The sequence below is a fragment of the Solea solea genome, chromosome 12 (genome assembly GCF_958295425.1).
Source record: "Solea solea chromosome 12, fSolSol10.1, whole genome shotgun sequence".
NCBI lineage: Eukaryota > Metazoa > Chordata > Actinopteri > Pleuronectiformes > Soleidae > Solea > Solea solea.
This window is the reverse complement of record NC_081145.1, coordinates 23,755,525-23,782,740: the sequence shown is the minus strand read 5'-3', so window position 1 is coordinate 23,782,740 and position 27,216 is coordinate 23,755,525. Positions and strand designations below refer to the sequence as shown.

The window sequence follows — 27,216 nt, the reverse complement described above, 5'->3', positions numbered from 1 at the left end:
TGAAATGTTTCATTTTATTTCCGTTGTTTACGCGAAAATAATTAAATCTGTGAATTAATTTGAGCACTTCAGCCTGTTCCTCAGCCATTTCACAATGATCCGTTTGATTAGGAGTGTTCATACCTCTATCAAAAATCCTACAAAAATTGTCATGACCGTCTCTTATCATAAAAATAAACATTAAGCATAAATTAACAGTTTAAAATGAGGTATATAAACAGTTAAGGCACAGCTCAGCTCAAACAGGCAGGTACATTTTCTCATAAATCCTCCAAAGTTCTTTTTGTCACATCAAATCTCTTTAACATTTCTGTGTCTTTGTATTCCCAAAACAAACATGATAAAGAAGTGGGTCAAATGAGATTATAATATAACATGCAAGTAATGATTTTAATTATTTAATTTTTCTTTACAAAAAAAAGGAAATGTATTTCCTGCCTGGCAGTTGCTGACCTGCTGCTGCAGGTGTGTTGTCTTTAGATTGTGTTTGTGTGTGTTTTTCTTTTCACATAGCTCCAGAGATTTGTATCTATTTAAACCAGTTTAGCTACAAAATGGGAGAAAAAAATGTGTTAGGAGGAAATATTATTGTTTTAATGATACTGAAACTTAAAGATCTACAGTTTTTTGTTAAATCCTAATGCGTAAATATTTAATACTCATAGAATAATGATATAAAATGTTTATTTGTGCGTTAATATTAGGAATAAAAATGGCAGATTCATTAGAAAAGGCTTGATAAAAGAGGCACAGCTGTTTGATTGTGTCTCTCTTCCTTTTTTTCACCTGCAAACAAACTTCAGTCAGAGTCTGAGCTGCTGTCATTTCAGGAGCTTGCTGCCAAATTCCCCCTCTGACACTTTCTTAGTGTCTCGTGTCTCATATTTGTGTTGTTTTCTCAGCATCATGTTGATGTCGGTAAAACAAGATGCAGGGAAAAGTAGCCCATGCAGACTCTGCTTCTCTCTTCTCTCTCTCCTCCTCCTCCTCCTCCTCCCCCTCGTCGTCGGGGTGTTGCCTGCTTCTTGTTGTAACGATGATTTAAACCGTGAAAGGTGCAGTGATGTGATGATGAGTCAGTGCACAAAAAAGAACAAGAAAAAGTGACCATGTCTCACTTTATCGATCATGTCTTTGATGTTTCTTTTTATTGAAAACAAAACGGGGGAAGAAGTGCGTTGTGCGTTTCCTTTTGGGGGATTCTTTTTTATTTTCTCTTAAACTGTGAATAATTCAGGGAATTCACTACACTTTCATTTATTTTTGTGGAGCTGCAAACAGGTGCACTTGAGTTCGCTTTTTGGTTTTTTTTATATGATTTTAAAGCTAGATCTTCAATCTTTGACGGGATATTTCTTTTGAGTTTGCAGCGTCGGAATTTCATCGAACTTTTTATTTATTTATTTATTAATTTTTTAAACTTCTATAATCTTCTCCTCCTCATACCTCACAGGTCTTGTTGTCGTTTCCGACTCATGGGGTTGTGTTCAGATTTTATTCTGATATGGTAATTGAATGCTTCCGGGGACAAACTGCACTGCTGCTGCTGCTGCTGCTGCTGTCTCTCATTTTTCTCAGTGGAGTCGCTGGTGACTCTGTTCCGCTGCTGGGCTGCAGAATGAATCAACTAAATAAATGAATAGATAAATGAGTAAATAAATAAATAAATAAATAAGCATGACAAGTGTATTCATATACAGCAGCATCTTGACAAGTGGTTCTATCAAAAGTCAGTTAAGGATGCGCTGTCTTCCGACATTCTTTATATATGTATATACACATAATTATTTATACTGATTTGCACTTCTGTGGAGCAGGACTTCAAGATTCCATCTTCGTGTACTGATGTTACTGAAGAGAGAGATTAAATTAATGTTATTATTTGTTTATAAAATAATAAGAAAAGTGTGTTATTTCCTCTTAATATCTTGTGATTAAAAGTTGGTGTTTTTGGCTTTGGAATGCGTAATTGCGCATCCATGGTGCAGCTGCTTGGAGGCTCCTGATGCTGTTGAATATGAGGTTTTTGGAACACCTGCCTCTCCACCGCAGCACAGCCACATCATATTTCTTTCTTTCTTTCTTTCTTTCTTTCTTTCTTTCTTTCTTTCTTTCTTTCTTTTTTTTCTTGTATTTTTTTATTTTCTTGATAATGGAGTCTTTTTCTGCCTTGTTGAAGCTGCCGACAGTTGTTGCTTTAACTTAATAAAGACTTGATTAAAACAGTTTGTGATAAGTTTCTTGAATAAAGATTCAAGAAACTTCTGTCCTGCGTGATGCCACTCGTGTCACCCTGATAGGCTGTTAAAGCTGCAGTAACACCCATTAAGGAGAGAGACTGATAAATGACCAGAGAGAGGAGGAGGAGGAGGAGGAAGAATTCTGCCCAGTAACAATCGCACAGCCGCCGTCGAGCGCTGAGGAACTATTGGCTCTGCGAACACACACACAGGAGGAGGAAACAACATAGACTGAGAAAAAAAAAAACTTTAAAGAGACATTTCCCCCACTTTGGCTATATAACCAACAAGCCTCGGATGGAAATCAGCAGCTCTAAAGCTCTGAGGATTTTACAGTCCCCAGTTCTTCCCCTGATGCACTTGAGTCTTGTTTCATTCAGGGCTCAGTCTTTGAAGTTGACTAAGAATAGGAGGTGGATTAGCATATTTAGCCATGCAGATTCTCTTTGTGACTGTATGTTAGGGGACGAAATCATTTGGCAGTCATTTTTTTTAATTATCTTACATTCAGTTTCCACCTGCTTTTTTCCATCCATGTGGAAATATTTCTTTATCAAAGTTTGTCTCAATATGTATATATCTATATAATCATAAAGATTTGTTTTTAGAAGTTAGAAATTGTGTTTTTGAAAAGAGGAAATTGGTCATAATTATTATTATTATTATTTAGTTTGAACAAAGGCAGTGGTTGATATTTGTGTTATCTTTAAAAGGAAATTATGCAAGGGGAAAAAACTGTTCAAGTTTCCTAGAAAGCTATCTTAAACCACGAGCAGTTTGTGGCGGCCATTAAAAAAAATTCACACTAACGTGTGTGTGTGTGTGTGTGCGTGCGTGCGTGTGTGTGTGTGGGTGTTATGGTGAGGAAGGGAGGGAGGGAGGGAGGGGGAGGAAGGTGGGTGGCTCTGTCCTGCCTGTCCGCGCGCTCGCTCTCGCACATGCCCCTGTAATTAAACATGCAGCGCTCGTGACCACATATGTACAGTGTCCCCGTGTATCATCCTTCACCGAGTCTAGAAAGAACAAAGAAAAGCAACAGACAAAGTCGCTTTAACCGGAGATTCATACTAATGTGATGAGTCATTATTCTCACGTTCTAATCCAAATTATTGTCCAGTTTACGTGCACAAGGGACCACTTCCACTCTAAGGAGTAAAGATGGGTCCTTGAAACTTTTTAATTCTGTAAATGTATGTATGAAACATTAGGCAAATGATAATAATAATCCAATATTATACACTGTGTGCCCTCCAGTCTGCAATTATCCCTTAAAATATTTGATCATTATTAAGAAATAGGCACAGAAACAGACAAAACACATGTATTCAACATTTATGCAACATTCATGTATCATATATACATATTTATCCATCACAACTGATCACGCTGGTTCATTTCAGACCAAAGCAATCAATAAATGTGTGGAAAATGTGGTGAAACTTGATTCTACAAAGACATTCTGCGCTTGTTTTTCTTTATTGTTGTGTATTTGCTGTAGAAAGTGTTGTGCTATGAGGATTTCTTTGAAATGGAACAAGTTTACACAAACTTGTCTTGTATGCCAGAGCGAGAGAGAGAGGGACAGCAGTGCAGCATGTTGCGTCTGGTCTATACAGAGGTAATGAAGTGAATTGCGTCAGTGGCAGGCTTGAAATGCGCCTGATCTGGCCAGGCGGATGAAAGTAGAGGCGCACTGTGGGGAGAGAGGAAAAAGTTCTCAACAAGGAGAGGCAGGACTACTCATACGGAGCCCCTGCAGTCTCACTTTTATGCCTCTAACAGACTTTCCCTGCCATCCTTTTGCATTTTTACTCTGCAACACTGCTTTTGCGCTTCCGAGAGAGAAATCCTACTTTTTGACTTAAGTGAAAGCACCAGCACCATGGAGCTGCTCTGCCTCGAAATGGACACCATCATACGAGCTCGTCCCGATCCCAACCTCCTGTGCGATGACAGAGTCCTGCAGAGCTTGTTGACCATAGAGGAGAGATTTCTACCCCAACATTCCTATTTCAAAGTCGTCCAGAAAGATATTCAGCCGTTTATGCGGAGGATGGTCGCTACGTGGATGTTGGAGGTATATCGAAACGCCGAGTGCTGACAAGTCTTATAGGCTTTTATTTCCGTGGTCGACTTGAAAGCCTCCTGATATGTTTCATCGCTGCTTTTGCTGAGCTCCGTTTGCAATTTATGGACAGCAGATGAGAGTCGCAGCTCTCGTTTCCGACTGTTTATCCCTCACATGAACCAAATGTGTCGTTTTGCTGTTGTTTCTTGCGCATGTTTAAAGTCCGCTCGCGAACACTGCGTTTCCAAGTATGAGCTGTGATCTCGCTGACAGCGGAGGATTTCTTTTAATCACCTCACTTTGCGCGTGTACACGCTGCCTGTTGATTCTTTAATGTTATTATTTTAGATTGCCGGAATATTTCCATGCACACGTATGCACTCCCCAATGCAATGCTGCCCTGCGCTCCATCGCCATGTTGTTTTTTTACAGGCGCGCTTGTGCGTTTTAAGAGGACTTTACAGTGTCATAAACGCAATAACAGCGGTTAAAGCCCATCGGCATTGACAGAGGAGGCTCTTGGGTGTCCGCAAAATACAGAAATGATCATAAAAAGCGTTGCCAATATTTGCGGTATCTGTTTTAAATGTCGGAAGGGGCGAGGGCCTTATCGCTCCTCTTGTCTTCCCCCCGTCGCATTGCCTCACTCTGGAATTATGTTCAATTTTTGTCACTATGTCCGATATTTCTTCCCAACACCCACCTGTAAACAATCCCGAGGCTTTGCGCTTTATTTTCATGTCATTAATGTCCGTGTACGAGCCACCGGAGAATTTTAATTAATTTTTGAAATAAACACATCGGGTCGGCGGTGACGCACTCTATCCCAAGCTCCTGTTACTTGGCTTTAATTTTGACATTTTATTCATATTTATCGCGTGTGGATTTGGATACGAATTGTCGGGTATGATGTGGAAGCCCCCGCTGAACATTATGGTGTGAAGAAAAACGGTCCAGATAATTTATTTATATTTTTAATTATTTTATGAAAATATGACGAATGAAGAAAAGTGAGTTTCCGTATGCAGCGCTGTCGGGGTGTTTTTGGCTCGACTGTTTGGGACTTGAATTCATTTCTTAGTCAATGAACTGCAGGAATGTGACTATTGACAGTATATGTTTGGGACTCATTTCAGTCTTTGCAATAAATTATCTATTTTGAATTAATTTATGATGTCGCAACCGATTAGGGCTGGGCGCAAAATCTTGGCCGGGCCCCAACTCTGTGTGTCATTGAATTTATATGTGCTCTTTATGTAATTAGATGTTTCTTTCGTTTCTTAATAAACCTATTATATGCATTTCTTGCTGGGAAATAAGCCAGGTCGTGCTAAACGTCGCTGTACTGTCTGTTGTGTCTTTGCTCAGGTCTGTGAGGAGCAGAAGTGCGAGGAAGAAGTTTTTCCCCTGGCCATGAACTACTTAGACAGGTTTTTAGCCGTGGTACCCACCAAAAAGTGTAACCTGCAGCTGCTGGGAGCAGTCTGCATGTTTCTTGCATCCAAATTGAAAGAGACGCGTCCATTAACTGCAGAGAAGCTTTGCATCTACACAGATAACTCCATCAGACCACAGGAGCTGCTGGTAAGCAACATTTTGTTCTGCAAAACTCACAGTGGCACCTCTGAGGGATTCATGCTGTCATCACCCGCTGGTTATTTGTGACATGTTTTCTGCACAATTATGACCCTTTAAAAAACATATTGATTTTTTATTGCATTTTGATTTCAAGGTGAATAGAATTATGAGCATTGCAGTCATTCCAGCTTTAAACATCACATATGTTGTTCTCATTTCACCAAACCTGCTGTCCAGTCTCCACTGTGCAGTCATCAAAGGTCCATGAAGAGCAAAAAAAAACTGGGGGAAAATAAAGCTCCTCAGTGGATTGTTCCACAAGAGCTCCCTTTACTGTACAAGACCCTCTGGACTTTACTGTACCCATCCAGTCTGTGCAGTGGTCTCCATCGCCATCTAGTGGTAGATATTTGCATAGAGCAACGAGGTCAGCTTGAACTCCAGCCAAAGTTCTGACTCTGTTCCTGTCAGCTACAGAGGGAGACACACAGGGAAATTCAAGTTTGCCTTTTACAGAGTAGCTTTCGTCCCAAAAATAACCATGGATGCACACATTTCTGATATGATGTCACGCCTTGTTATTTATCACTTTCTGTCGATGCATTAATGTTCCCACAGCAATAAATATCACACACTATATCATGACACAGGACAGAGCGGACATAAATGTCATTCCTCTGCGTTCCTATTTATTTGATAAGGCTGCTTTGGCCTGATAACACCAGATGCTTTCACCAGTGCAAACCAATTAATTAACTCAGATTCACATCAGATAAGCATTTCCACACTGCGCTGTGGTTCTACATAAACATTCCTTGGTAAACAACAACCAATCCCACCCATGTTGTGAAAGAGGCCACATATTATGATTCAGACGTGGCTGATGTTTGTGGGTCTGCCTCGCTGGCTGACTGGCGGCTCTACCCGCTGGGGCTGATTGCTGCAGTATATTCCAGTTCTTGACGAGCATCTGTTGGTTTTGTTGGCTTCTGATAATTTCCTGGAAAACATTTCTGCCTGTGAATGTTGTCTGATTCAATCACCCCCCCCCCCCCCCCCCCCGCTCTTCTCTTCACTGATGGGTTCAATGGTCAGTGGAATACAGTTTTGCAGGATTTACATGTGAACAGAAAGTGTGTATTTTAAAACACGCGATGCACTGTGAGCCTGAGGTGAGGTCATGCAAAAGTGCATGTAGCTCAAAGCCGCACTGAGTCTGTCCTACCTTTATATGCAGTGTGAAGACAAAGCCTTCACTGCTTGAACTGGTTTGCTGAGGCCTCTCCTCGCTGTTTCTGTATAAGGCAGTATTTTGGCTGACATGCAGATACAGGAAACAGAGATCAGCTGCTCAGGGCATGTGATCGTTTTTTTGGTTTTTTTTTGTCCTCATCTTTGGTAACAATTTCTTGTAAAGAGAACCACAACGTTACAAAGAAGGTGTGACCAGAGGAAGGCAGTAGCAGAAGGAAGTGGGTGCCTGCCTTTCTGCCACTCTGTCAGCATAGAGCCTGTGTTGCAAGGTTTTCTCACAGCCCAGCCCTTGCTGTATGTTTCATTCTTGCACACTCACATTGATGGAAAAGGCTTTTAGAGCTGAAGGCAGCCATGATGTACAAAAACCTCAATGATTTGCATAGGATCAGACATTTAGATAGACACTCTTCAGAGAGAGATTCATTTCACTTTGAAATCAAAAGTGCCTTTAATTCCTGTTGTATGAGTAATGGTGGTTAAAAAAAAACAAAAAAGAACACACGCCTGCTCTCCTGTGTCCGTGTCACTGACATCAGGGCAATCAGAAAATATACAAGGCTTAAAAAAGGGGTCACTGAGCTGAGGTCAGTGGCAGCCATGTTGAATTGTCTCATGACTGAGTCCATGTGCACACACACACTCTCTCTCTCTCTCTCTCTCTCTCTGAAAGGAAAAATGAAGAGTATCCATAGTCCTAGTCACAAGGCTTGCAGTCCGGAACCAAACCACAAAATATTTTCCCAAATTAGTCACCAACTCTTCCGTTAATCACCTTCTCTGGGAAGTGAAAGTTAACAATACCCTCTAAGAGAAGAGAGCGCCACACCTAATGCCCTCCCCCAAACACACACACACACACACACATTGCACACAGGCACTCATCTTGTATTATGTATCACATTTTCCCAAGACACCCACATTCACTTTGAATTGTGACGTCGAGTGCAGGTTTCACATCACCTCAGGATTGGGCTTCATCCGCTCCACAAATAACGTTGTAAATGACTCAAAACAAAACCTTTGCTCTTCTTTAGTACCTATGAGCAGAATGTGGAGTGCACTTTCTTTTATGTACCAAAGAGTTTTAGTTCAATTGGTAGCCAAACACTGGCTGCATTATAGAAAAATAATCCCATTTTCTGTGGTAATATACAATGAATGGGGGTTTAATAGTTTAAATAAATGAGTGATTGAGTTAAGAGATTAAACTGCTTGTGTTTTTTTTTTTGAAGATAATATGCTTTTATAGCTGATCCTGCTCAACAGGCACAGCCTGCCTGTCCATACTCTCTCTCCCTCCACATCCACACATAAGCCTCGACACACACTCTGCAGAGCCTCTGGTGGGCCTCTTTAGGAAAGTCCCCAGATGCCAGACAGACAGTCGGGGAGGGAGACAGTGTTGTGAGGTCACCTGGGTTGGTGGCGCTGCTGCTGCTGTTTCGCCGTCTCAGGCTTGGCCAGCGCCAAGTCTAATGTAATAACAATAATGCTTAACATCCACACACTCGCCACCGTACAGGGGCCAGGGGCCCCCACAGAGTCACATTCACACACGTTTTAAGACTGCAGTTCAACTGGCTGTGTCTCATATGTAAATATGTGGTTTTACTTTGTGTCACTTAAGCATTTTCTCATTTTCGGTCAACTCTCTCTGCTCTCTACCCTCTGCCCCTCTCTCCAGGAATGGGAACTGGTGGTGTTGGGGAAATTGAAGTGGAACTTGGCAGCAGTGACACCAAATGACTTCATTGAGCACATTGTGAGGAGGCTGCCGCTGCCCGAGGATAAGCTGGCACTTATTCGCAAACATGTCCAGACCTTCATCGCCCTCTGTGCCACAGGTAGGATACAGTAGTGGGGCCTAATGTCACAAATGTGTTTTTTTTTCTGTGATATTGACAGATTTTTGTCCTAGTTTTGAAAACCTGATGACCACATAGGTTGACCCTTATTTCGCCAACCTATCAAAAGCCCTCCTCACTCCATAATCTGTAGCAAAACAGCTGTGTTCAGAGGTTTGCTGTAGTCCAGCCATGACCCGCAGTCACTTTAGCATGATGCATTACCTCCAGGGGCCAAATATTATGCCTAAGAAAAGCATGTGTCATGGAGGGACATTTAAGCGTCAGACTCTTAGGTCTGATGTGCATCATCTGTCTTCTCCCTGGCTGGTATGTGGTCATGTTTTAGAGGCATATCAGTGGCTTGCAGAGCATCCAGTGACACTTCAAAGCAGACTTTGCTTGGTTGAGGGGCATTCCCATGTCGCATTGGGTCGAGAAGAGGAATGGACAGGGGTGTAGGCGGGAATGCCATTGTCTTTCTGCTCTTGAGGTGAATTGTTCCTTCGAGATCAAACATCCAGCGAGTCGTGGGAGGAACAGGGAGCCCTAAACTTGATCTGGAGAGACGGCTTGGTCGAGGCAGAGAGAGACGAGATGCAACGAGAGAACAGAGCAGTTAGGGAAAGCCAGAGGAGTGTATTGTTTTTGCACTGGCAATTCTAAGGCATGTCATGTTTTCATATCTCTCCTCCCCCTTTCCCCCACAACCAGCTTCTCACGCCTCCCCACCCTACAGCTGGAGGACATGATAGCTTTCCCATGTTGAGTTCCCATGTTGAGATTCTCTATAGGGCAGGTTTCTCCTGTTTGCGTCAACTTCATCAAAGCAAACATCAGGGAACGTTAGGGAGACTTCAGCCAGTCCCGAACACTCTTAAACACTTAATAATCAGACAATCCACCGATACTGAGGTTATCTGCCGATCCTTTCTTTCTCGTGACGTGCAGTGACCCCATCAGCAACACCACCAGCAGCTTCCATGGACAGAAATGCTAACCGCAGCCTCTCATGGGAAACGGCTCCTTGTGCTGACATCATTCACAGGAGTGTGTTTATAGACAGATGAGTTGAAACAAGGGAGGTGACAGGTATTTAAAACACAAAGGGATGGAATCCTTTGCGCTGATTGTGCAATGGATAGGAGAGGGTGAGAAAAGTTGGCAACTAAAGTTCATGTTGAAGGGAAAACGCCTCTTTTTTCTCTCTCTCTGTGTCTCCCTTTTTTCGTTCTCCTTTACTATCGCTTGCTCTTTTCCTCTCTCCCTGTCTTGCCCCACATCTCTCACCCCTCATTTTGTGCCAGCGGAGTAATGTGTGGAATGACAGCGTGTCAGTGATCGGACCAATTCCCAAAGCAACATTGTGAAACGCTCAGCATGCACTTTGTCCTTAATTGCTTCAATGAGGCAGTGGAAATAAATTTATGAGCCTCCAGGAGTCGTCCTCCTGACATTGTGTTTCAGAGGAGAGACTTTCTGGAGTTAGCGCTGGATTAGCAACAGGCCATTTATCTGTGTATACTCTCTTCAGACTTGTATCCAGGCAAACAGAGAGTGAGGGCAAGACAGAGAAAGAGGGAGCGTGAGTGAGTCAACAATTTGGTGCATCTGAACATCTCTGGGAATTCGAAACCTCATTTGTGGAACGTTCCCAGCCGTAAATCTTTGGGTTATCTGCTGAGAATCCTCCTTGAGCGGAGCTGAGAAGGTAAAGACGCGGCAGAAGGAGGAGATCTCTCAGGAGGATTTACATTTGCAAGACATTTGACAACGGGTCACCTGTGGCCTTCCTATTTCATACAGTCCATTCAACCCCTCCACCCACCACCACTCCCACCACTACTGCCCCTATACTGAAAAAGAAAACACACATAAAACCACGGCTCTCTGTTTTCAAGGGAACAAGAGGGAGAAGAGGAGAAGTGGAGAATAAGGCCTCTCATTCCTAATGGCTCCTCTCTTTTGATGAAACAGTTCCGTTCGAGCCACTCGGTGGGATTTTGTCAGGTGGCGCAGGCTGGCTCTGTATTAATTAATAACATTGGCTGGTCCATTCACAACTATGCAAATGGCTCGGGGGGCTCAGCTAGAGGCTGAGAGAATGGAGACAAAAGGCCTGGCCCTTACATTTCATATGCAGAGCCATGTGAGGGTCAGCGCTGCAGGGCCACTTGATAGGAAACACCAGCGCTTCCCTCAGGCAGGCCGCCGGATAATAGCCCAGAAACAAGCTCATTAAGGGAGATTATGAACCTCCATTCCTACACACAGACACCACGCACTCCGAGCTTCCTCTTCCATTATTATTCAATTGAGGTAAAGTGGGAGAATAGATGGCTTGCATGGGGCAGACAGATGCACCCCAAGCTGTCTTCTGCAGTTATTGAGCTCCGTCTTCTTGCCATATTGGGGGAGATTATGGTCTACTTTTTTTTAAAACCAGCTCCAATAGCGCTCGCTGTAATGGTATGCATGGAATGGTGACAATAGTTATAGAAGTTGACCAAAAAGAAAACTCTGGATCAGGGCCAGCACTGCTGTTCAAGAGAGGGAGTCAATTGTCCTGGACGACACAATGATGATTCTGATACAAGTGTAGGTATAAATAATGAGTGATTTAAGTCACCGAGGGTGTGTGCTTTTATCTGTGGAGAGTGTTTGATTAATGTTTTTTTTCCTGGTATGTGGATTGTGTGAAGTAATTTGATGATTAGCTGGTTAGTTTCAACTAATGATTCACTAAATAACAAACCTGAAAGGGGTCAAGCTTTGGTCTAAGGCTTCACTTAACCACTTTAATTGTAACATATTTACCGTGGAATAGACTATTTGCTCTTTTTGTGCTGCATATTATCGTATAGCTTTATATATTCTGACCACAGCAGTTTTACAACTTCTAACCAAACATCATATTTTGAATAATAGTCCGTCCACTTCCCAAGTTAAAAGCACCAAAGTCAAACAAACACACGCTTTTTTTATGCAACAGTCACCGCCCGAATGTTCTAAAATGATTCACACATTCTGGATGTTAGGTTTCACTTTGTCCAGAGGCAGGAATGCTTCCTCATAGCTTCCTTTCCAAGTGGCTGCTGCCTGCTGCATGGTGAATCCCCTGCAGGCTCAGCCCCAGCATGCGAGAGATGAATGATTCATCTCAGATGTGGTCAATGAAAAGGTTGTCACTGGTGTTTGTTTACACGAAAACTGCCTTCATGTTCGGTGAGTCAGAACCCCGACAAATTAGCCACCGCATCCGACAAATTATCATCCCTCATCATCGGGTCCGGTCTGTGTGCATCATCAACAGACGAAGCAGGAAGGCACTTCCTGTCAGTATGTGCCTAAAAATGTGTAACGGGTTGAATCACTGAGTGGCATGTCCTGAGTCTCCCTCCCACGTTGACCTCACTCGTGTAATCAGCACCACACTGTTATGTAGCCGGCTAAGTCACAGCAGAAACACGGAGGGAGAGATTTTCTTCTCTGAATGCTCAAACTTAAAATGGTCCTGCAACCAAACATATACACATCAGCCGTGGAGTTCACTCTTACCACAGATCAAGTAGCCACAACAGTGTCCTTTCCATGTCGCTAAACACACCTTTTTGAATATTTAAACCAGGCTCAAACACAGCTACCAGGTCTTGCACAGTGGAGAAAGAGTGAACTCTAACTGCCTGTGATCCAAATCTGTATGCTCCTCATCACCCATGCCTCAAGGCTGCAGCTGTGACCGTGGAGGTGATGGTGCAAGAGTTTTGAGAATTGTCACAAGACGCTACAAGTGGGGAGGAAAAAAAAATGCAGGTTTTTTGGCTAAATGAGTCGAAATCACAGTGTGACTCATGAATGACAGTCTGGAACACGAGTGAATGGAATATGACAGATGGAGGCCAGTTTCTATACTTAATCAGTGATTTCTTCCCTTGTTACACATGGAAGAAGTGCTCAAACACATAGTTGTTGTTGTTTGTAGGTATGGAGCGCGTGAGCCGCTCTCGACAGACTTGTTTTGACTACCAGGTTGTGTTTTATTTAATGGTAAAACTCACTGTATGCCAATTCAAAAATGATGTTTGTTTTTGGCCTTAATCAGTCAGCGGGCCGAGGTTGCTCGTAATGCTGCTCGTTTAATAAACAAGGTCAATAAGAGCTACATGTATAGAATACAAGACCCTGATTTATAGCACTGGAGTGAGAGGAGTGGGTGAAAAGGAGAGGTGTTTTTCTCTCCTTTTTTGGCTGTTGTTCAACTTTCCAGCTTTAATTAATTTACAAGTTTAATGTGCATACTGTGAATAGCAGCCACCCAGGAGGAATGGGCCATGTAGGGAAGCAGACTGTGTGACCAGAGGCCTGAGGATGAAGTTTCATGGGGTAGGAACATGGAGGAATGGAGACGAGGGGGCACACGGAGGAGAAAGGGCCATTGAAGGGGGTGAGAGGCGTGCAGGCCAGGCCAGCCAGCCGCTGCTCACAGGGAGCTTTCCATCGCAGGCGTCCCCACTCAGCTACATACACTGTTTATCCTCAACATGAATATCAATGAGGGCCTCCTAAAATACAGCCATTCTTCCCCCCACATGCAGCAGCCACCAGGCCGGAGTGTTAGCCTGCATCAGCTGCACGCGCTCGTCCTTGTTCTGCTACAGACCTGTCTTGTTTCGAGTGCGAAAAATCAGCTTGCTGCCCACTGCCCGACACTCGGCTCTCCCACAAACCTACAGCTATGCTGTGTGTGTGTGTGTGTGTGCGCGTGTGTGTGTGTGTGTGTGTGTGCCCGCTGTCCACTGCATCTTAAAACATGTAGGAATGGGTTCATTGTTTGTCGCCTGTGTCTCTGAGGCGTCTGCCTCCATGCCTGTCAGTCTGCACTCACTGCACACATACAGTAAATCCATGTATGCCTTTGTCCTCTTACCCAGCTATAGAAACTTGTGCTCTTACAGCAGTGATGTAATGCTGAGGGGCTTTGTGTGCTCTTTCCTCTTGGCTCAAGGTAGCCTTTAATAAATCGCCCCTTGGCAGAGGCCCAGCAGCGAACACAGGGGTGTATAATAAGTTCATTTATTTGTCAACACTGAGCCCACAAGATGAGAAAGCGCCTGGCTGTGCATGTTAAAAAGGCAGCGAGGGGCTGTCTTTACAGCTATCAAAGGGCCTACCTCTTTGATTCCAGATAAAAAAAAAAAAAGAGAAGGAAGAAAAATCTCCTTCAGAGCCATTGCGTGCAGTGTGCTTTGCAATTGAATATGGCAATATGTTAATGTGAAGTCTGTTTCTATGCCTCGGCTGCCCACTCCTCTAGTCCATAGGTGGCCCAGGAAAAGAGGCATGCTCGTGGGGTGGGTGGAGGGGTTGTTGGGAGGCAGGAGTTGAGGGTCACTGGAGGGCGACTCTTTTCTTCTTCCAAAACCTCACAAGTTTCTGGACACAGACTTAAGAGTGATGTGCAGCAGCGTTGTCTACAACCTCTCCTCTCGCCACGCCCACCACCTTCCCTTCTTTTCTCCCCGTTGCCTTGTCGCCATACCATCCATCCCTCCTTCTTCATCTTCCTGCCCCCTGTCGACCCTAGTTGCCACCCCCCCTCCATCCAGCCGCGGCCTTTGTCCAGCCTGTCTCGCTGAATTGTTATCAGCAGAGAGGGGATGGATGCTGTGTCTCTCAATTGGGTGAAATGAGGTGATGACTCTGGACAATGGAGTCACACTCTTCTGCTTTCCCTCTCGCAGGTCCACCACTCTATTAATATGCTAAAAGATAGGAGGGCCGCCAATGCAAACCGCTGCCTGTTGCAGCAACAAAGCCTGGGGCATGTGTGCCATTCACTGCCCCCTCCTGTCTGAGCAGGCCATGTGTTGTCCAGAAAGAAAGGTAGAAGTTGAGCAAGAACAGAGAAAGGAGAGTGTGTGTGTGTGTGTGTGTGTGTGTGTGTTGTGAGGTGAAAAACTTGCGCGCGCTCTCTCTCTGTCCATCTTGTCTGTCTCCCTTGCCCTCACTCTCCCCCTGTATGCCAGTTGCCTTGCCTTTTCGGGCTTCTGGCCCGTTCACAAGCTGTCTCATTTGCATTATGAATGACAGTGAGGGGAGCTAACAAGGTTATTGGTCTTTGAGACGCACGCCTGTGACCACACGTGGAAAAAGGACCTACAGCAGTGAGCATTGGCAGAGGCACTGAGCCTCTTTATTCCTCCCTTTCCAAGCGCTATGGGGCTTTTTTCAGTGAGCACACGATTTACTCAGGAGATGGAAGAAAAGGGGCCGGGCTGGGGAAAGGGGGTCTGGAGTGGGGAGTGGGAGAGGGTAGTTGCTTTTCAGCTTCTTTACAAGCCAAGTGAACCCTCATTATCCAGGCCCGTGGTCATTAGTGAGCGCTGCGTTCAGGCCTGGTACAAAAGAAGGATTATTTATTAGCTGACTGCTAGATTACCAAATCATATTGTCTCTGGGAGGGATGTATCTCTACGTTTTTTTGTGGCGTGTATGAATCTAAAGTGTGATTTACATAAAGTGCACCAGGTGAATAACAACAGCAATAATTATGTAAACTAATATCACTGAAAACTGACTCAAACCCTCGTCTTCCTCTTTCAGATTTCACATTCACCATGTACCCTCCCTCCATGATTGCCACAGGAAGTGTGGGGGCAGCGATCTGTGGCCTCCAGCTGGATTCAGCTGACCAGTCGCAGTGGGGCGACAGCCTCACAGACCTGCTGGCCAAAATTACAAACACAGAAGTGGTGGGTTTATTTCATACTTCTCATTCACATGTAGATATATACCTTTTTTTTTTTTTTGAATTCCAGTGTGGTCTTGTTAGTCATGGTTCAGCTTAGAGCTTGGTACGTGTGTGTGGGAAAACCTGGGGGGATGTTTCTGAGTAATACTTGAACAAACAGGAGTAAATGCTCACTAGTATCTCTGCTGCCGTCAGTGCGGTGGTCAGTGGTTTTTATGTGTGTTCTAACTCAGCTATGATTCAAAGTCAAATCAGCTGCCTCTTTTCATCTCTTCCTCCACTGTTTACTTCCAGCGAACTGCTGCTATGAACTCATCTAATTACCACACAGGAGATTGTATCTATTACTGCTAATAGTTAATGCACTGGGTGTTTTGTTTTTTTGTTTTTTTTAAAGAAAAAAACTTGACTATTTATATCACTAACCAAGCATCATTAAGATTAAAAATCTCTTTTACAAGACAGGCAGCAACATATTTAACAGCATTTACTCTCAGAGCCCCCTCGTCTTGTGAAATCCTTTTAAATTGAGTCAGGTTAAGAACTTATCCAGGAGACTTTCCTCTATCACTGACAGGAATGCTGGTCCAGTAGCTGTGTAGCTGTCTGGGTACAGTGCATATTGTGGTGGCGGGTGAGTTGAGTCCAAACACAGGCAGGGCCTCTACTGACTCGGAGGTGCCTGGATTTCATCATGTACATTGGAGAGGGCTACAGCTTACTTTAGTTCACCGCGCGGCCGAGTAGGTGGGGAGAACTGCCCGGGGTAAGGAGAGTGACACAGTGAGATGATAAGTTATTAAGTTTATTAGTCCCTGTGGAGACATTTGTCATCCGCGTTTGACTGATCCTAACCGTTGTGAGACAGCGGGCAGCCGCAGAGCAGCGTCCAGGGACCAGCTGCAGTGCTGAGTCCGCTGCCTTGGCACGAGAGCCCCTACTACTAAAAACACGATGAAAATGGCTCTTAGTTAGTAACCGCAGACTTAATATAAACATGAACATTTGTGTTACTGTGTGCGCACTGCACAGGGAGCAGATCAAAGGCCACGACACTGATCCCAAGCCTCCGCCCTGGTATGTTAAAGCCTGTCCCAAAATGAGGGGAAGTAGGAGGAGGAGGAGGAAGAAAGCTGTTGAAGTGTGAAAAGGACACTGAGGGGGTGTCGTGCCTCCCTCGCGACAATCAGCCCTCTCTCATCTCCTCCTATGGTCTATAATGCATCACTGCTGGAAAGCATGGCTCCCTCTGGTGCGAGCTGTGTGAAGTCTCGCCCAGCAGCTGAGGAAAAACAAATAGCTGGCCTCAGCAGTACAGGGCCTCAGTGTGTTTCTGCTGCAAGGTCTTAGACTTGAGGGAATTAAGTCGCTCTGTGTTTCTATGATCAACTCCTCACATTCCTGGATTCAGACAAGCCATGGCTCTTAGTAAACACAGGAGGCAAAGCAGAGGGCAACCTTCCTAATTCAACATATATGAGGGGCTTTGGTACATACTGCAGAGAAGCCGGCCAACATACACATCGAGTATCTGTTGGTTTATAAGAAATTACATCAGATTCCTGCACCACTTTTGATGTAGGGGAAAAAAAAGTCTAACACAGTGTAGTGGACATTAATAAGTTGAGTCAGGGTTAATGGCACAGTTTGACACTGACTGAGCATTTCACAAGAGGAAATGCAGATCATTTGACACCTTAGGTTCCCAAAACCCAAACAAAATCATCGTGACACTTCACCTTCTTGCTTGACGCTTGTCGTCCGGGTGGCAGTTTGCAAGTGCAGCGTAAATGTGGACAGTCATTATGCTTAATTTGGCTTCTGCCGGAAATCGCCCAGGCTCGGGGGGGGGGGGAGGAACGGTAGAGTAGCTTCACGTATAGAGTCGGGGCCAAAGAGCCAGGCAAAATATGAAGGCAAAGCAAGTTCTCGACAACCTCTGCAGCTGCTGCCGCTGCCAACAGCATCATGGCCAACGCCACCCCCCTGGCACTCGGTTGGCATGTTTGGTATCCAGAAGCTGTGGTTTTTCCAGTGGAAATGTGATAGGGCCAAGTCACCATCTTGGGCAACTGGAAGAATGTGTTTAGCCACTAATACACCTGGTGTGGCCAAGAGGGGGGCTCCCTGTCTGGGACAGCAGGAAGAAGATGTGAATTTTGAAAGTGTTGTCATATTTTTAGTTTTTAAGCATGAAGGCCAAGTGTTGTCATTTTGAATGATTAAAGCAGGAAATGGAGGTCAGAGGGAGGTTTAAAGGTTTTTCAACCATCACTTCCTAGATCTTATCGTTGTAACACTCATTTTCTCATCTCTCATTCATCTTTTGTATCTTTTGGTCACATGCTCTCTGTAAGGCGTGAGCCCACAAGGCAGGATCTCTGTATGAAAGGGGGCTCGAGTCACCGGAAACACATTTTCCCTCTCTCCCTTTCTTCCTGTTTTAATTCCTCTTTTTTAATTGCGGTGGTTTCCACTCTGGCCCAACTATCACTGAGGTGGTTTCGTCCTAGCTGCATATAATGGCTAGACGTGAAATGTCAATGTTTTTTTTTATTCTCAACAGTCTAATTTGTTAGGGAGCCAAAGAACGCATGCAACAAAGATTTATGAGGAAAGATTATCTCTATGAACACAGCCTGTGGCGTCACCACTTGTGGTGTTTTCAGCACGCTGGCTAAAGAAAGAGAAAGGTCACATTCTGCGTTGCGACTCGCGGAAACTCAAGTCATGTGGTGACTCCTTATTTCCAGTGTCAGCCCCCGGATCCTTTTTTTTTTCAAGAGTCCTTGAAATCTGTACTGTATGTCATCTGTGTGTGTTTGTTTCAGCTGTCTGACCACCAAGTCCTCCCAGAGTAGCTAACACTGTCTTCTGTGGTACAGTCAGCATTTAAAACACATTCCATGGCTTCACACATTTCTTCCTTTTGGTTTTGTCTGTCTGCGTGACTTCCCCCCACCACCAGTGTCAAACAGGACGCCCAGGAATAGGAAACACACACAGTGCCGTTGCAGTGCGATGCGTGTTTGAAATGGCACCGCCATGCAGTCGCAGGTATAGGCTGAAAACAAATAAGATGCTGCAGTTTATCTACGTTATTAAAATGCTGTTGGCCCCCTTGGTATGCCAGTACCTAGCTTCTCTGAAAACATTAGTGGTGTTTCCAGTAGTCACACATTGAAGTCATTAAAGTTTCTCGAATAAAGCCCATGGGGCTTGGCATTGGATCCGAACTGCCGCTCTAAAGAGCATCAGAGATTGGGGGGGGTGGGGGGGCGTGGTGTGTGTCTTTTCAGAAATGAAGGAGTGCATTCTTGCGGTAAGACACAGGCAGTTCCTTAACATGTTCTGCGCTTTACTTAATTTTCTCACAGGAGTTGAGTTTTTATGGCCAGTGGGGCACATGTTGGTGGGAAGATTTGATGTGCACATGTGAGTGTGTGTGTGTGTGTGGAAGAGAATGAGGGGGAGTGTGTGTTTGTGTGTGTGTGTGTGTGTGTGTGTGTGTGCACACAAGCCCTTAGTGGCCAACCTCTGGAGGAGATTAAAGGACAGATGCTGGTCGGGTTTCCTCCACGTCAGGCCTGTTGCTGGGAGAAACGTTCTCCCAGAAACACCAGCCCAGATCAGTCCAACCCCCTAAACATCAAATCAGTCTTTATGGATTGTGAGTGAAAAGAAAACAACTCTTGTGCATCATTGGTCGATGCTGGAAAACTAGATCTAGGAGCAGGAGTCTGTTTGTTTGCAATCGTGTACTGAGTTTTGAATTTTATACTTCCTTTTTTTAGAGGGTTTGATTCTACAGCATTTTCACAAAGTTTAATACGTGGAATGGCCACCAGGGGGAGACTCCTTTTGGTTGCAAAAACAACTCAGCCACAAGTTTCAGGTCTTTTTCAAGAGCCCATGATGTCCAGTTTGGAAATGATGTTCCCATTTACCATTCCCCCTTGGTTGGAAGTCATTTTTCTCTCTGGCGTCACGCTATCTGACCTTTGACAATGTTAACCAACTTTACCGGGATGCGGCTCCAGAAGAGCGCTTCTCAGGTGAGCGAGGCCTCAGTTCTCACCATGTCGAGGCCGAGCGAGCGCCAGCACCAGGAGCTGAAGCAAAAAAAAAAACCTCAAACTGTGGCCCATCAGGTTTAAATTAGCTGTGAATTATAAAGAATGTTTTCCCTGTGCTCCACAAGTGGTACACTTTCATCCATCCCTCCGGCCATGCATGGGGCGCTCTCAGTTATATTGTGCATGTGTGTGTGTGTGTGTGTGTGCTCATGTGTACTGACATACATATCAATATCAAAATGATATAGATATTGAAGATTTGCAACTGGTGCCGTAACAGTTTTTCAAATCGGACGCTCACAGATATCACCTGCGAGTAATAGAACACACCAGCTGTCAATCACACCGTGCTTTATCTTCTATTTTCCTGTAAATGCGTAATTTAAAAAATTGACATCATGTGCTATTAAAAAAGACTAAGATCCATGTAAGTACTCCTTTTCCCGTAGACTGCCATTCGACCAGAGCTCTTTTTGCAAACAGAGAAGTTTCCTTCTCTTGGCTCTTAAATCCTTGGCTTCCCTTTACAAACTGTACATAAACATACTGTATATATATATATATATATATATATATATATATATATATACACACAGTATATGGGTACTAAGGACAGACAGCTGTGCTTTGGTTGTGCTCCAGTATTTCACCACCAGAGAGCAGTGTTAACCCTGTTTATAGCCTGATGGGAACATTCATATTACTTGTAACCTGCTTTATCTTTCACGACTGTCATGCTGTTCCTCACCCTCCAACAGTTTGACCTTTCTCTTACACTCTTGCAAACAAACCATTCAGCACCCCTTTAACTGAACCCTCCTCGTCCCCTCCTCCGTCCTCATTCCACGCGCCCCCCCCCCACCTCCCCGGCGAGTTGCTCTCTATCCCCACGCTGCCCTGTCCCCTCTGTCAACCCTCCATCAGTGAAGGATATGAGGGCTCAGCGCTGCTGAGAGGCTCCCGTCCCAGGTGGATTCTCAGATTGCCGCCGCGGCCTTTGATGGTGAAAGGCGAGCTGGCCAGGGTTCAGATGGATCCCCTGCAGGCAGGCAGGCACACAGACTGGCTCTCGTTAAAAAAGCACCACCTTTGTGTTCCCACAGGAGGTGGATGTAATTAACATAGCTTTAGTACTACCTGTGATTTCAGCCGCTCTGTTGTCAAGGCTACGACTGTTTGGGTTTTGTGTGTGTTTGGGAATGGCAGAGTTGGTGGGATAGGTGTGTGTGTGTGTGTGTGTGTGTGTGTGGGTGGCTGGATGAAGGAGGCAGTGGTGTGCTTCCACATGTGGAAGTGTGTGTGTGTGCACACATGAGAACTATAGGGGTGGTGTGTTCAGCGCACAGCCCTGGTGGACTGATGTCATGCTTGGGTCTGGTCCGTGTCTGGGCTCAGCCTTGGCAGGAGCTCTTAAAGACTTTTGTGGTCATTCAAAACCCCCTCGTCTATACAGTACCCAGGGGCCCATGTGCTGCCACACAGGGGGGGCCCCTGGTTCTGAAGCATTAACTATATTTTTCAGATTGCTCTTGTTAACCGTAATGACAGCCATATAAACCAATTTCCCCTCTGAGAACATTGGCACTATGTCTTTAAATGCGGATTGAACTGCTTGATGGGCGACTTTATTGCTACATAACTAAGAGTCACCTATGGAAAGAAGTTGAGCATATTTGCTTTGTTCTTTATGCCAAAAGTATTTTGTCCTAAAAGTTTGAATCGAATAGAAAAGTTTCATTTCATTTAGTGGCAAAAACAGAAAGAGAGAAATGTTTATGGATAACAGATTACTACACTCAGCAGCCAGTTTATTAGGTACACGTGTTTAACTGCTTGTTCGTGCAAATATATAATCAGATTATAATCACATCGCAGTAACACAATTAGTAAGGCATACTGACACGGTGAAGATAACCAGGTGAAGTCACATTGAAGGTGACCCCAAATCTCATAGCAGCACTTCATTCTGTGTCCTGTTTTTATAAAGTGGCCACTGAGTGTATTATTATAATCCCTCTAATTAACCTTTTTTATTTGCCTTGCAGGATGTTCTCAAAGAGTGTCAGGAACAAATTGAGCGCGTGCTGGTGAGCAATCTGCGCGAGGGCCGGCAGCAGCAGCAGCAGCAGCAGCAGACACAGAGAGGCCCCAGTGGCAAAGGTCTGGACGAGCTGGATCAGTCCTCAACCCCGACAGACGTCCGTGATGTCAACTTGTGAACCACCAGAGGGCATCGTTGCACAGGATTTACAAGAAGAAAAGCGTCATGAAAAAAAAAAAAAAAACCTCAATTTTCGTGGAAAAAAAAAGAAGAAAAGAACAAAAAATGTTAAAAACACAAGCCCTTTAAATGAAAAAGAACAATGCTTGCTAGTTTTTTTGTAGATTTTCTGTTCTTCAAGTCCAAAACGCCTGCCCACAAAAGCGATTTTTTTTCTATGAGGTTCTCGTTCTAAAAGCAACAAATTTGATTCAAGATGAAGCTCTGTGGTGCCTTGGATATACAGAAGGGAAGCCAATCATATTTGCATTCTGCCTTTTGATTGTATAGTATGATCTTTAAATTATACTTAATAACCATAGCTTGATAATGAGGTAGAAGTTGTGGAAACCATTAAGAAATTGCATACATGGGATCACAGTGGGGCTCGAATCGTCTTTTTTTTTTTTTGTTTCTCTCTCTGTTTTGTTTTATGTGAATATTATCACTATAATATTTGTGGCTGGTGTGAAAGAGGACAAAGTGTCCGAGTTCACACCCATGTCAAGGATGAAACAGACGGAGGAGGCTGTGAGAACATTATGCTAAAAGTTGGTGGGTCCCAATTCCAGGGAAGAGACAGGATTGTAATAATTATTAGTAGTATTAGTAATATTATTATTAATATTATTATTGGACATATTTTGGAACTGAGTAGTAGAGATCAATAAGCTCCTTTTTTTCAGGCTGCTTGTGTGTGTCAGTTTGTAGGTGCAGTGTGTGTGCCTGTGAGTTTGCATGCAAGCCTGTATGTGTGCGTGCGTGTGTGTGTCTGAATGGTGTATGTGTATGTGTGTGTGTTGCGTGAATGCTACACGTGATCCTGTATCTATATATTAACAGTGTGCATCCTACGGCGTGAGGCACTTAAGCAGAGTTAAGTCGTAGACTCACAGTTCTATGTTAAAGTCTACGGAGCGAGCCGAGGCTACACGTACTTTGTCCGTCAGTATAACATGCGGGGCATCGGCGCTATATCACTGCCTTCATGCATTAACGGTGTATCATGGTTCATTGTTGGCCAACAATAAACCCATGTGCATGGACTATAACTGAGTGAGATAAAGATTTAGCAGAGGAGGATATGGGCTAAGGGACTTTCACTTGGAGGCCCTTATCTCTCCAGTTGTTCCTGAGGTTTCTCACCTCAGACTTAGAGGTCATGTGAGGTGTTTGTTTTATTACTGCCATTCTGATTCTTTATGCGCATTGTTACGATATGGTGTTTCCTTCGTTTTGAAAGGCTGCTTCGAGTCTGGACCGAGGAGTTAAACGAAAGGCCTCTCGCATCATGATGGAGGGAGAAGTCTTGGAAGAGAGTGATGCTTTTTTTAAAAGTCGGGAGGACGTGAAAGTCCAACTGTGTCAACTAGCAGGGAGGGAAGGAGTCAGAAAAGACAGGGGACAGTTTTGACGGTGGAGGGCACGAGTGCACGGCACAGTGGTCGGATAGGCAGGATCTTAGTGCTGCTGTGTAGGAGGATGTGGATGATGTACAGCCAATGGCTGGAAGATGACACAAGACGCCCAATGGCCTCACAGTAAAAACTTAAAATATCTGCGTCTTTTGGGTGGAATCAGCGATGCCTGCAGTGACACAGCTAAATGAAGCGGTTTTGCTCTAGGTTTCCATTCATGCTCAAATGAAATGAGGAACCCGAGACTGTACGCTGCCACGTGTAGGAGGATGAACTTTGTTAGGGGCGTTGAGAGGAGTACAGGATGAGAATATACTGTCAATGCATCTAGAGTCCCACATAGGGTTGTTTGCAGCTCCCCTATATGATTTCAATGGCAAAGCACTTTGAGAACATGCTCCCCAGGAGATAAGTAAAATGAAATGTGTTGGGTGGTGATTGGAGGTGAATGGATTTTTATCTTTTTTTTTTCTTTTTCTTTTTCTTTTTTTTCCTTGTTAGCCTTTTCTTTGGTTTACTTTGTAGGGCTGGTTTCCCAATCATCAGACATACCCTTGTCAAGCAAGAGTCACATATATATAAAAAAAAAAAGAGAGGACATTCCGATCAAACAAAAACAAAACATTCCTACCCAAGCCGAGTGCAAGTTGACGGGGGAGTCTGACCTGATAAATTCTAACAAACGCCAATTACTACACACAGAGATCACTGATCTGTGGGTTCTGTTCGATTTCCTTTCACTTTGTCAAGAAATGAAATATTTGTTTGTACTTGAATTTTTCTTTTTCCTTTTTTTCTTTTTTTTTTTTCTTTTATTTATCTGTAACACAGCCACACATGGTCACACAGGTGGAAGCGAGGAGCTACAGCAGAGGGTGGTTGTAACATCTAATATTTGCACATGTTCTTCAGAGGGGGCAACGAGGATTGCATAGACCACCTTAACTGATGTGTGTTGCAGTGATTTGGTCAGTTGATTTTAATGGTGCTGGCTTTTGTAGTTCAGACTGATCGTCTGTCAGTGAATGCATCCGTCCCCTTGTGAGCTTCGCTGCTTCAAATCATTAGCAAAGGGGTTTGTTTTTTTTATATCAGCCAGACAGACATCAGCAAAAAGCAAAAGACAGATTCTTTTTTTCCTTTTGTTTTGTTTCTGTAGGACACAAGGCTTTGCCACAGTAAGGTGTCTTTGACTTAATGCTTGACTTTTGTTTTTGTCATGATGGTATGTGACTTTGCTGAGTGTATGTTTGTCAGACTGAAGAAAATGTGGGGATCTAATGTTTTCGTGATGTTTTTCAGTAAAACTGGGGCAATTTATTGACACATTTGCCAAAACATCCCTGTATGAATATTTGATATGACCCCCTTCATTTTTGCCTCTGTTTGTCTGATGTAAGCTCTCTCCCAAACTTAATGGTTGTGATTTTTTTTTTTCTTTCCTGCAATTTGTTGTTGCATGTGTTATATATTGAGACCACCTTTACAATTTGTGTTTGATATATTTTATGGGGTGACCAGACCCGCAAAAGGGTTTTTCTAAGATTTAGAGATACTGTATTCCAAAGTGAAGAGAGGACCGAGGAGGAGGTGTGAAGACATCAAGAAAAAAGTGTCAATATTTTTATTGAGTTATTGTTGTCTTTTTGCGCTGCTAAAAGCTATGAATTTGTTTCATTTATACAAAAAAATAACATTACCTAGTTGTGATGTGTCACTTGAGTGTGCTGCTATTTTATAAACATTTGTATTATAATATAATTATTTTACTGCTTAAGAGATACATTCAGAAAAACGAAGTAGATGGTGATAGAAGAACATGAAATGAGTACTCGACTGGAAATGTTCTTTGTACAGTTTGACAGTTTGCTTAGATAGCATGTCTCCTTACCCCCCGCCCCCACCTTTTTTTTTTTATCTTATTTTGCTCTCCTTCTTCAGTCACATTCTACATCAGTGGTATTTCCTATACCTCAGGATTACTGGACAAAATCAAATACACAAATCCATCACCTATACCTCTACAGTTAGGGAGCCTGGGACAGAGGAGAAAGAATACAGTGGGGGTGGAAAAAAAAAAGAAAAAAAAAGCAACTACACATTTTTGTGGATGAATGATCCCACTGTTTTAGTGGGGAAACAACTTGTGAGAAAATATGTGAGGCTTCCACTTGGACTTAACCTGTATTGGAGGGGGGCTACAACAACACGGCAACAATTTCAGGGGGTTTTGATCCTCTTGATAGCTCAAGAATGCTCTTTTTTTGTAATGTTGATGCTACTCTTGATTTGTTGTGTGTGAAAGAGGGGAAAAGACAGCATTCCTATGATGGCCAAAGTCCAGTTCATGCTTAATACAACCATAGTCATTCTGAATGTCAAGTCAATATGGATTCTGTATGTGAAAAAAAGAGATATGTTTTGGTCTGAAATAACGTGTGTTGCCACCATTGTAACTGCCACAAAATAATGGGGGGTTGTCATGGCCAACCATAAATATTCTGATATCTGGAAGTTTCAATGGTGCAGATTTCCCTTTTCGAGTTGCCTCCCCTCCTCTATAACTCATATCATGTACCTCAAATGTCTGTTGCACAACCTCTGGTCAATAAACGTCTGCTTTAAAGGGTGTGACACCACATCAGCTCACTATTTCCCACGCCTGTGTTCCTTTTAAGCCGTGTGCTTTTCAATTGTTTCATCGTCAGTAGATTAGTGTGTGTGTTTGTGTGTGTGCAGGGGTGTGTGTGTCCAGACAAACACCTCCATGGTGCTATTTGAGGACGAGCTTTTAGGGCTCAGGTTAGAGTTAGACATCCAGCTGTGGTGGTTGAGGTTAGGGTAAAGAATCATGTCATAGAAGTATGTGTGTGTGTGTGTGTGTCTGTGAACAATCCTGCTGAAGAGCAAAGTTCAGCTTGACCACTTTAGTCACCTGTTACACAAAGCAGCAGTGACAAACACTGGGACAATACGTGTTCCTGTGTCCAGAATTTAAGGAAAACCCAGAAATAAACACTCACAGCAAATGTGCACATGAAAAATGAGATGTAGTTGACCTTTAACCACTTCCCCTCTCCCTGAAATCCCCAAGTAAGACATAGAAATGAGATGATGTCACATTTGGCCTAATTTAATCTGCAGGTTTTTGCACATAAAAGCAGCAAATATGTTGCTGTAGCAAACATGCTACAATAAAAACAAACGTTTAACTGGAACTCCTGAACTTAACTGGGCTTTGAGTTACACAATTTCTATAGTATTTCTAACCACCACACTGGATGCAGGAGCAGTGTGTCTGCATTTAAGAACATCTTTAATTTTATTCAGACGCACAGATCACCTAAATCCCTAATCCTTAAATTAATTAATGAATAATTCTACAAGGCTTTTATAGTGAAATATGTGCAGCATTGTGGGATGCGCAGCTTCTTACTGAACAGTCCTGGAGTAGAAAAGTCAAATTGAAATGTACATACTGTATATCATTGTGGACATTTTTAAAGGCAAACCTTGTGTAAAACAGCAGCAGCATCCATCCATCCATCAACTGTCTTTTTCAATGACAAGGTGAAAATGTGCAGCGACAAAAGTAAATGATCCACCCATCACCTATATCTATATATACATATGCTGTAAATGCTTATGAATGCATATAGGTAAATATTTAAGGTATGTGTGACTATATTCAGTATTTATATATGCTCACTCAATTGGCTATTTT

The 27,216-nt window shown here is 43.6% G+C and overlaps 1 protein-coding gene across 1 annotated transcript; it reads left to right on the top strand.

Annotated features, from left to right (window-relative positions):
• The first annotated feature begins 3,872 nt into the window (after positions 1-3,872).
• Positions 3,873-26,144, top strand: ccnd2a (cyclin D2, a). Its single transcript, XM_058644979.1, has 5 exons — positions 3,873-4,317; positions 5,677-5,892; positions 8,828-8,987; positions 15,591-15,739; positions 21,860-26,144. Exons 1-5 carry the CDS (start codon positions 4,123-4,125, stop codon positions 22,031-22,033), a joined length of 894 nt encoding a protein of 297 aa, XP_058500962.1. The 5' UTR covers positions 3,873-4,122; the 3' UTR covers positions 22,034-26,144.
• The last annotated feature ends 1,072 nt before the right edge of the window (positions 26,145-27,216 follow it).

Excerpts from the sequence above, each read along its gene's own strand:
- ccnd2a (XM_058644979.1), top strand. The coding sequence starts at position 4,123 with ATGGAGCTGCTCTGCCTCGAAATGGACACCATCATACGAGCTCGTCCC. Across the intron at positions 4,318-5,676 it reads TCGCTACGTGGATGTTGGAG|GTCTGTGAGGAGCAGAAGTG; the intron begins GTATATCGAAAC and ends GTCTTTGCTCAG. Across the intron at positions 8,988-15,590 it reads CATCGCCCTCTGTGCCACAG|ATTTCACATTCACCATGTAC; the intron begins GTAGGATACAGT and ends TTCCTCTTTCAG.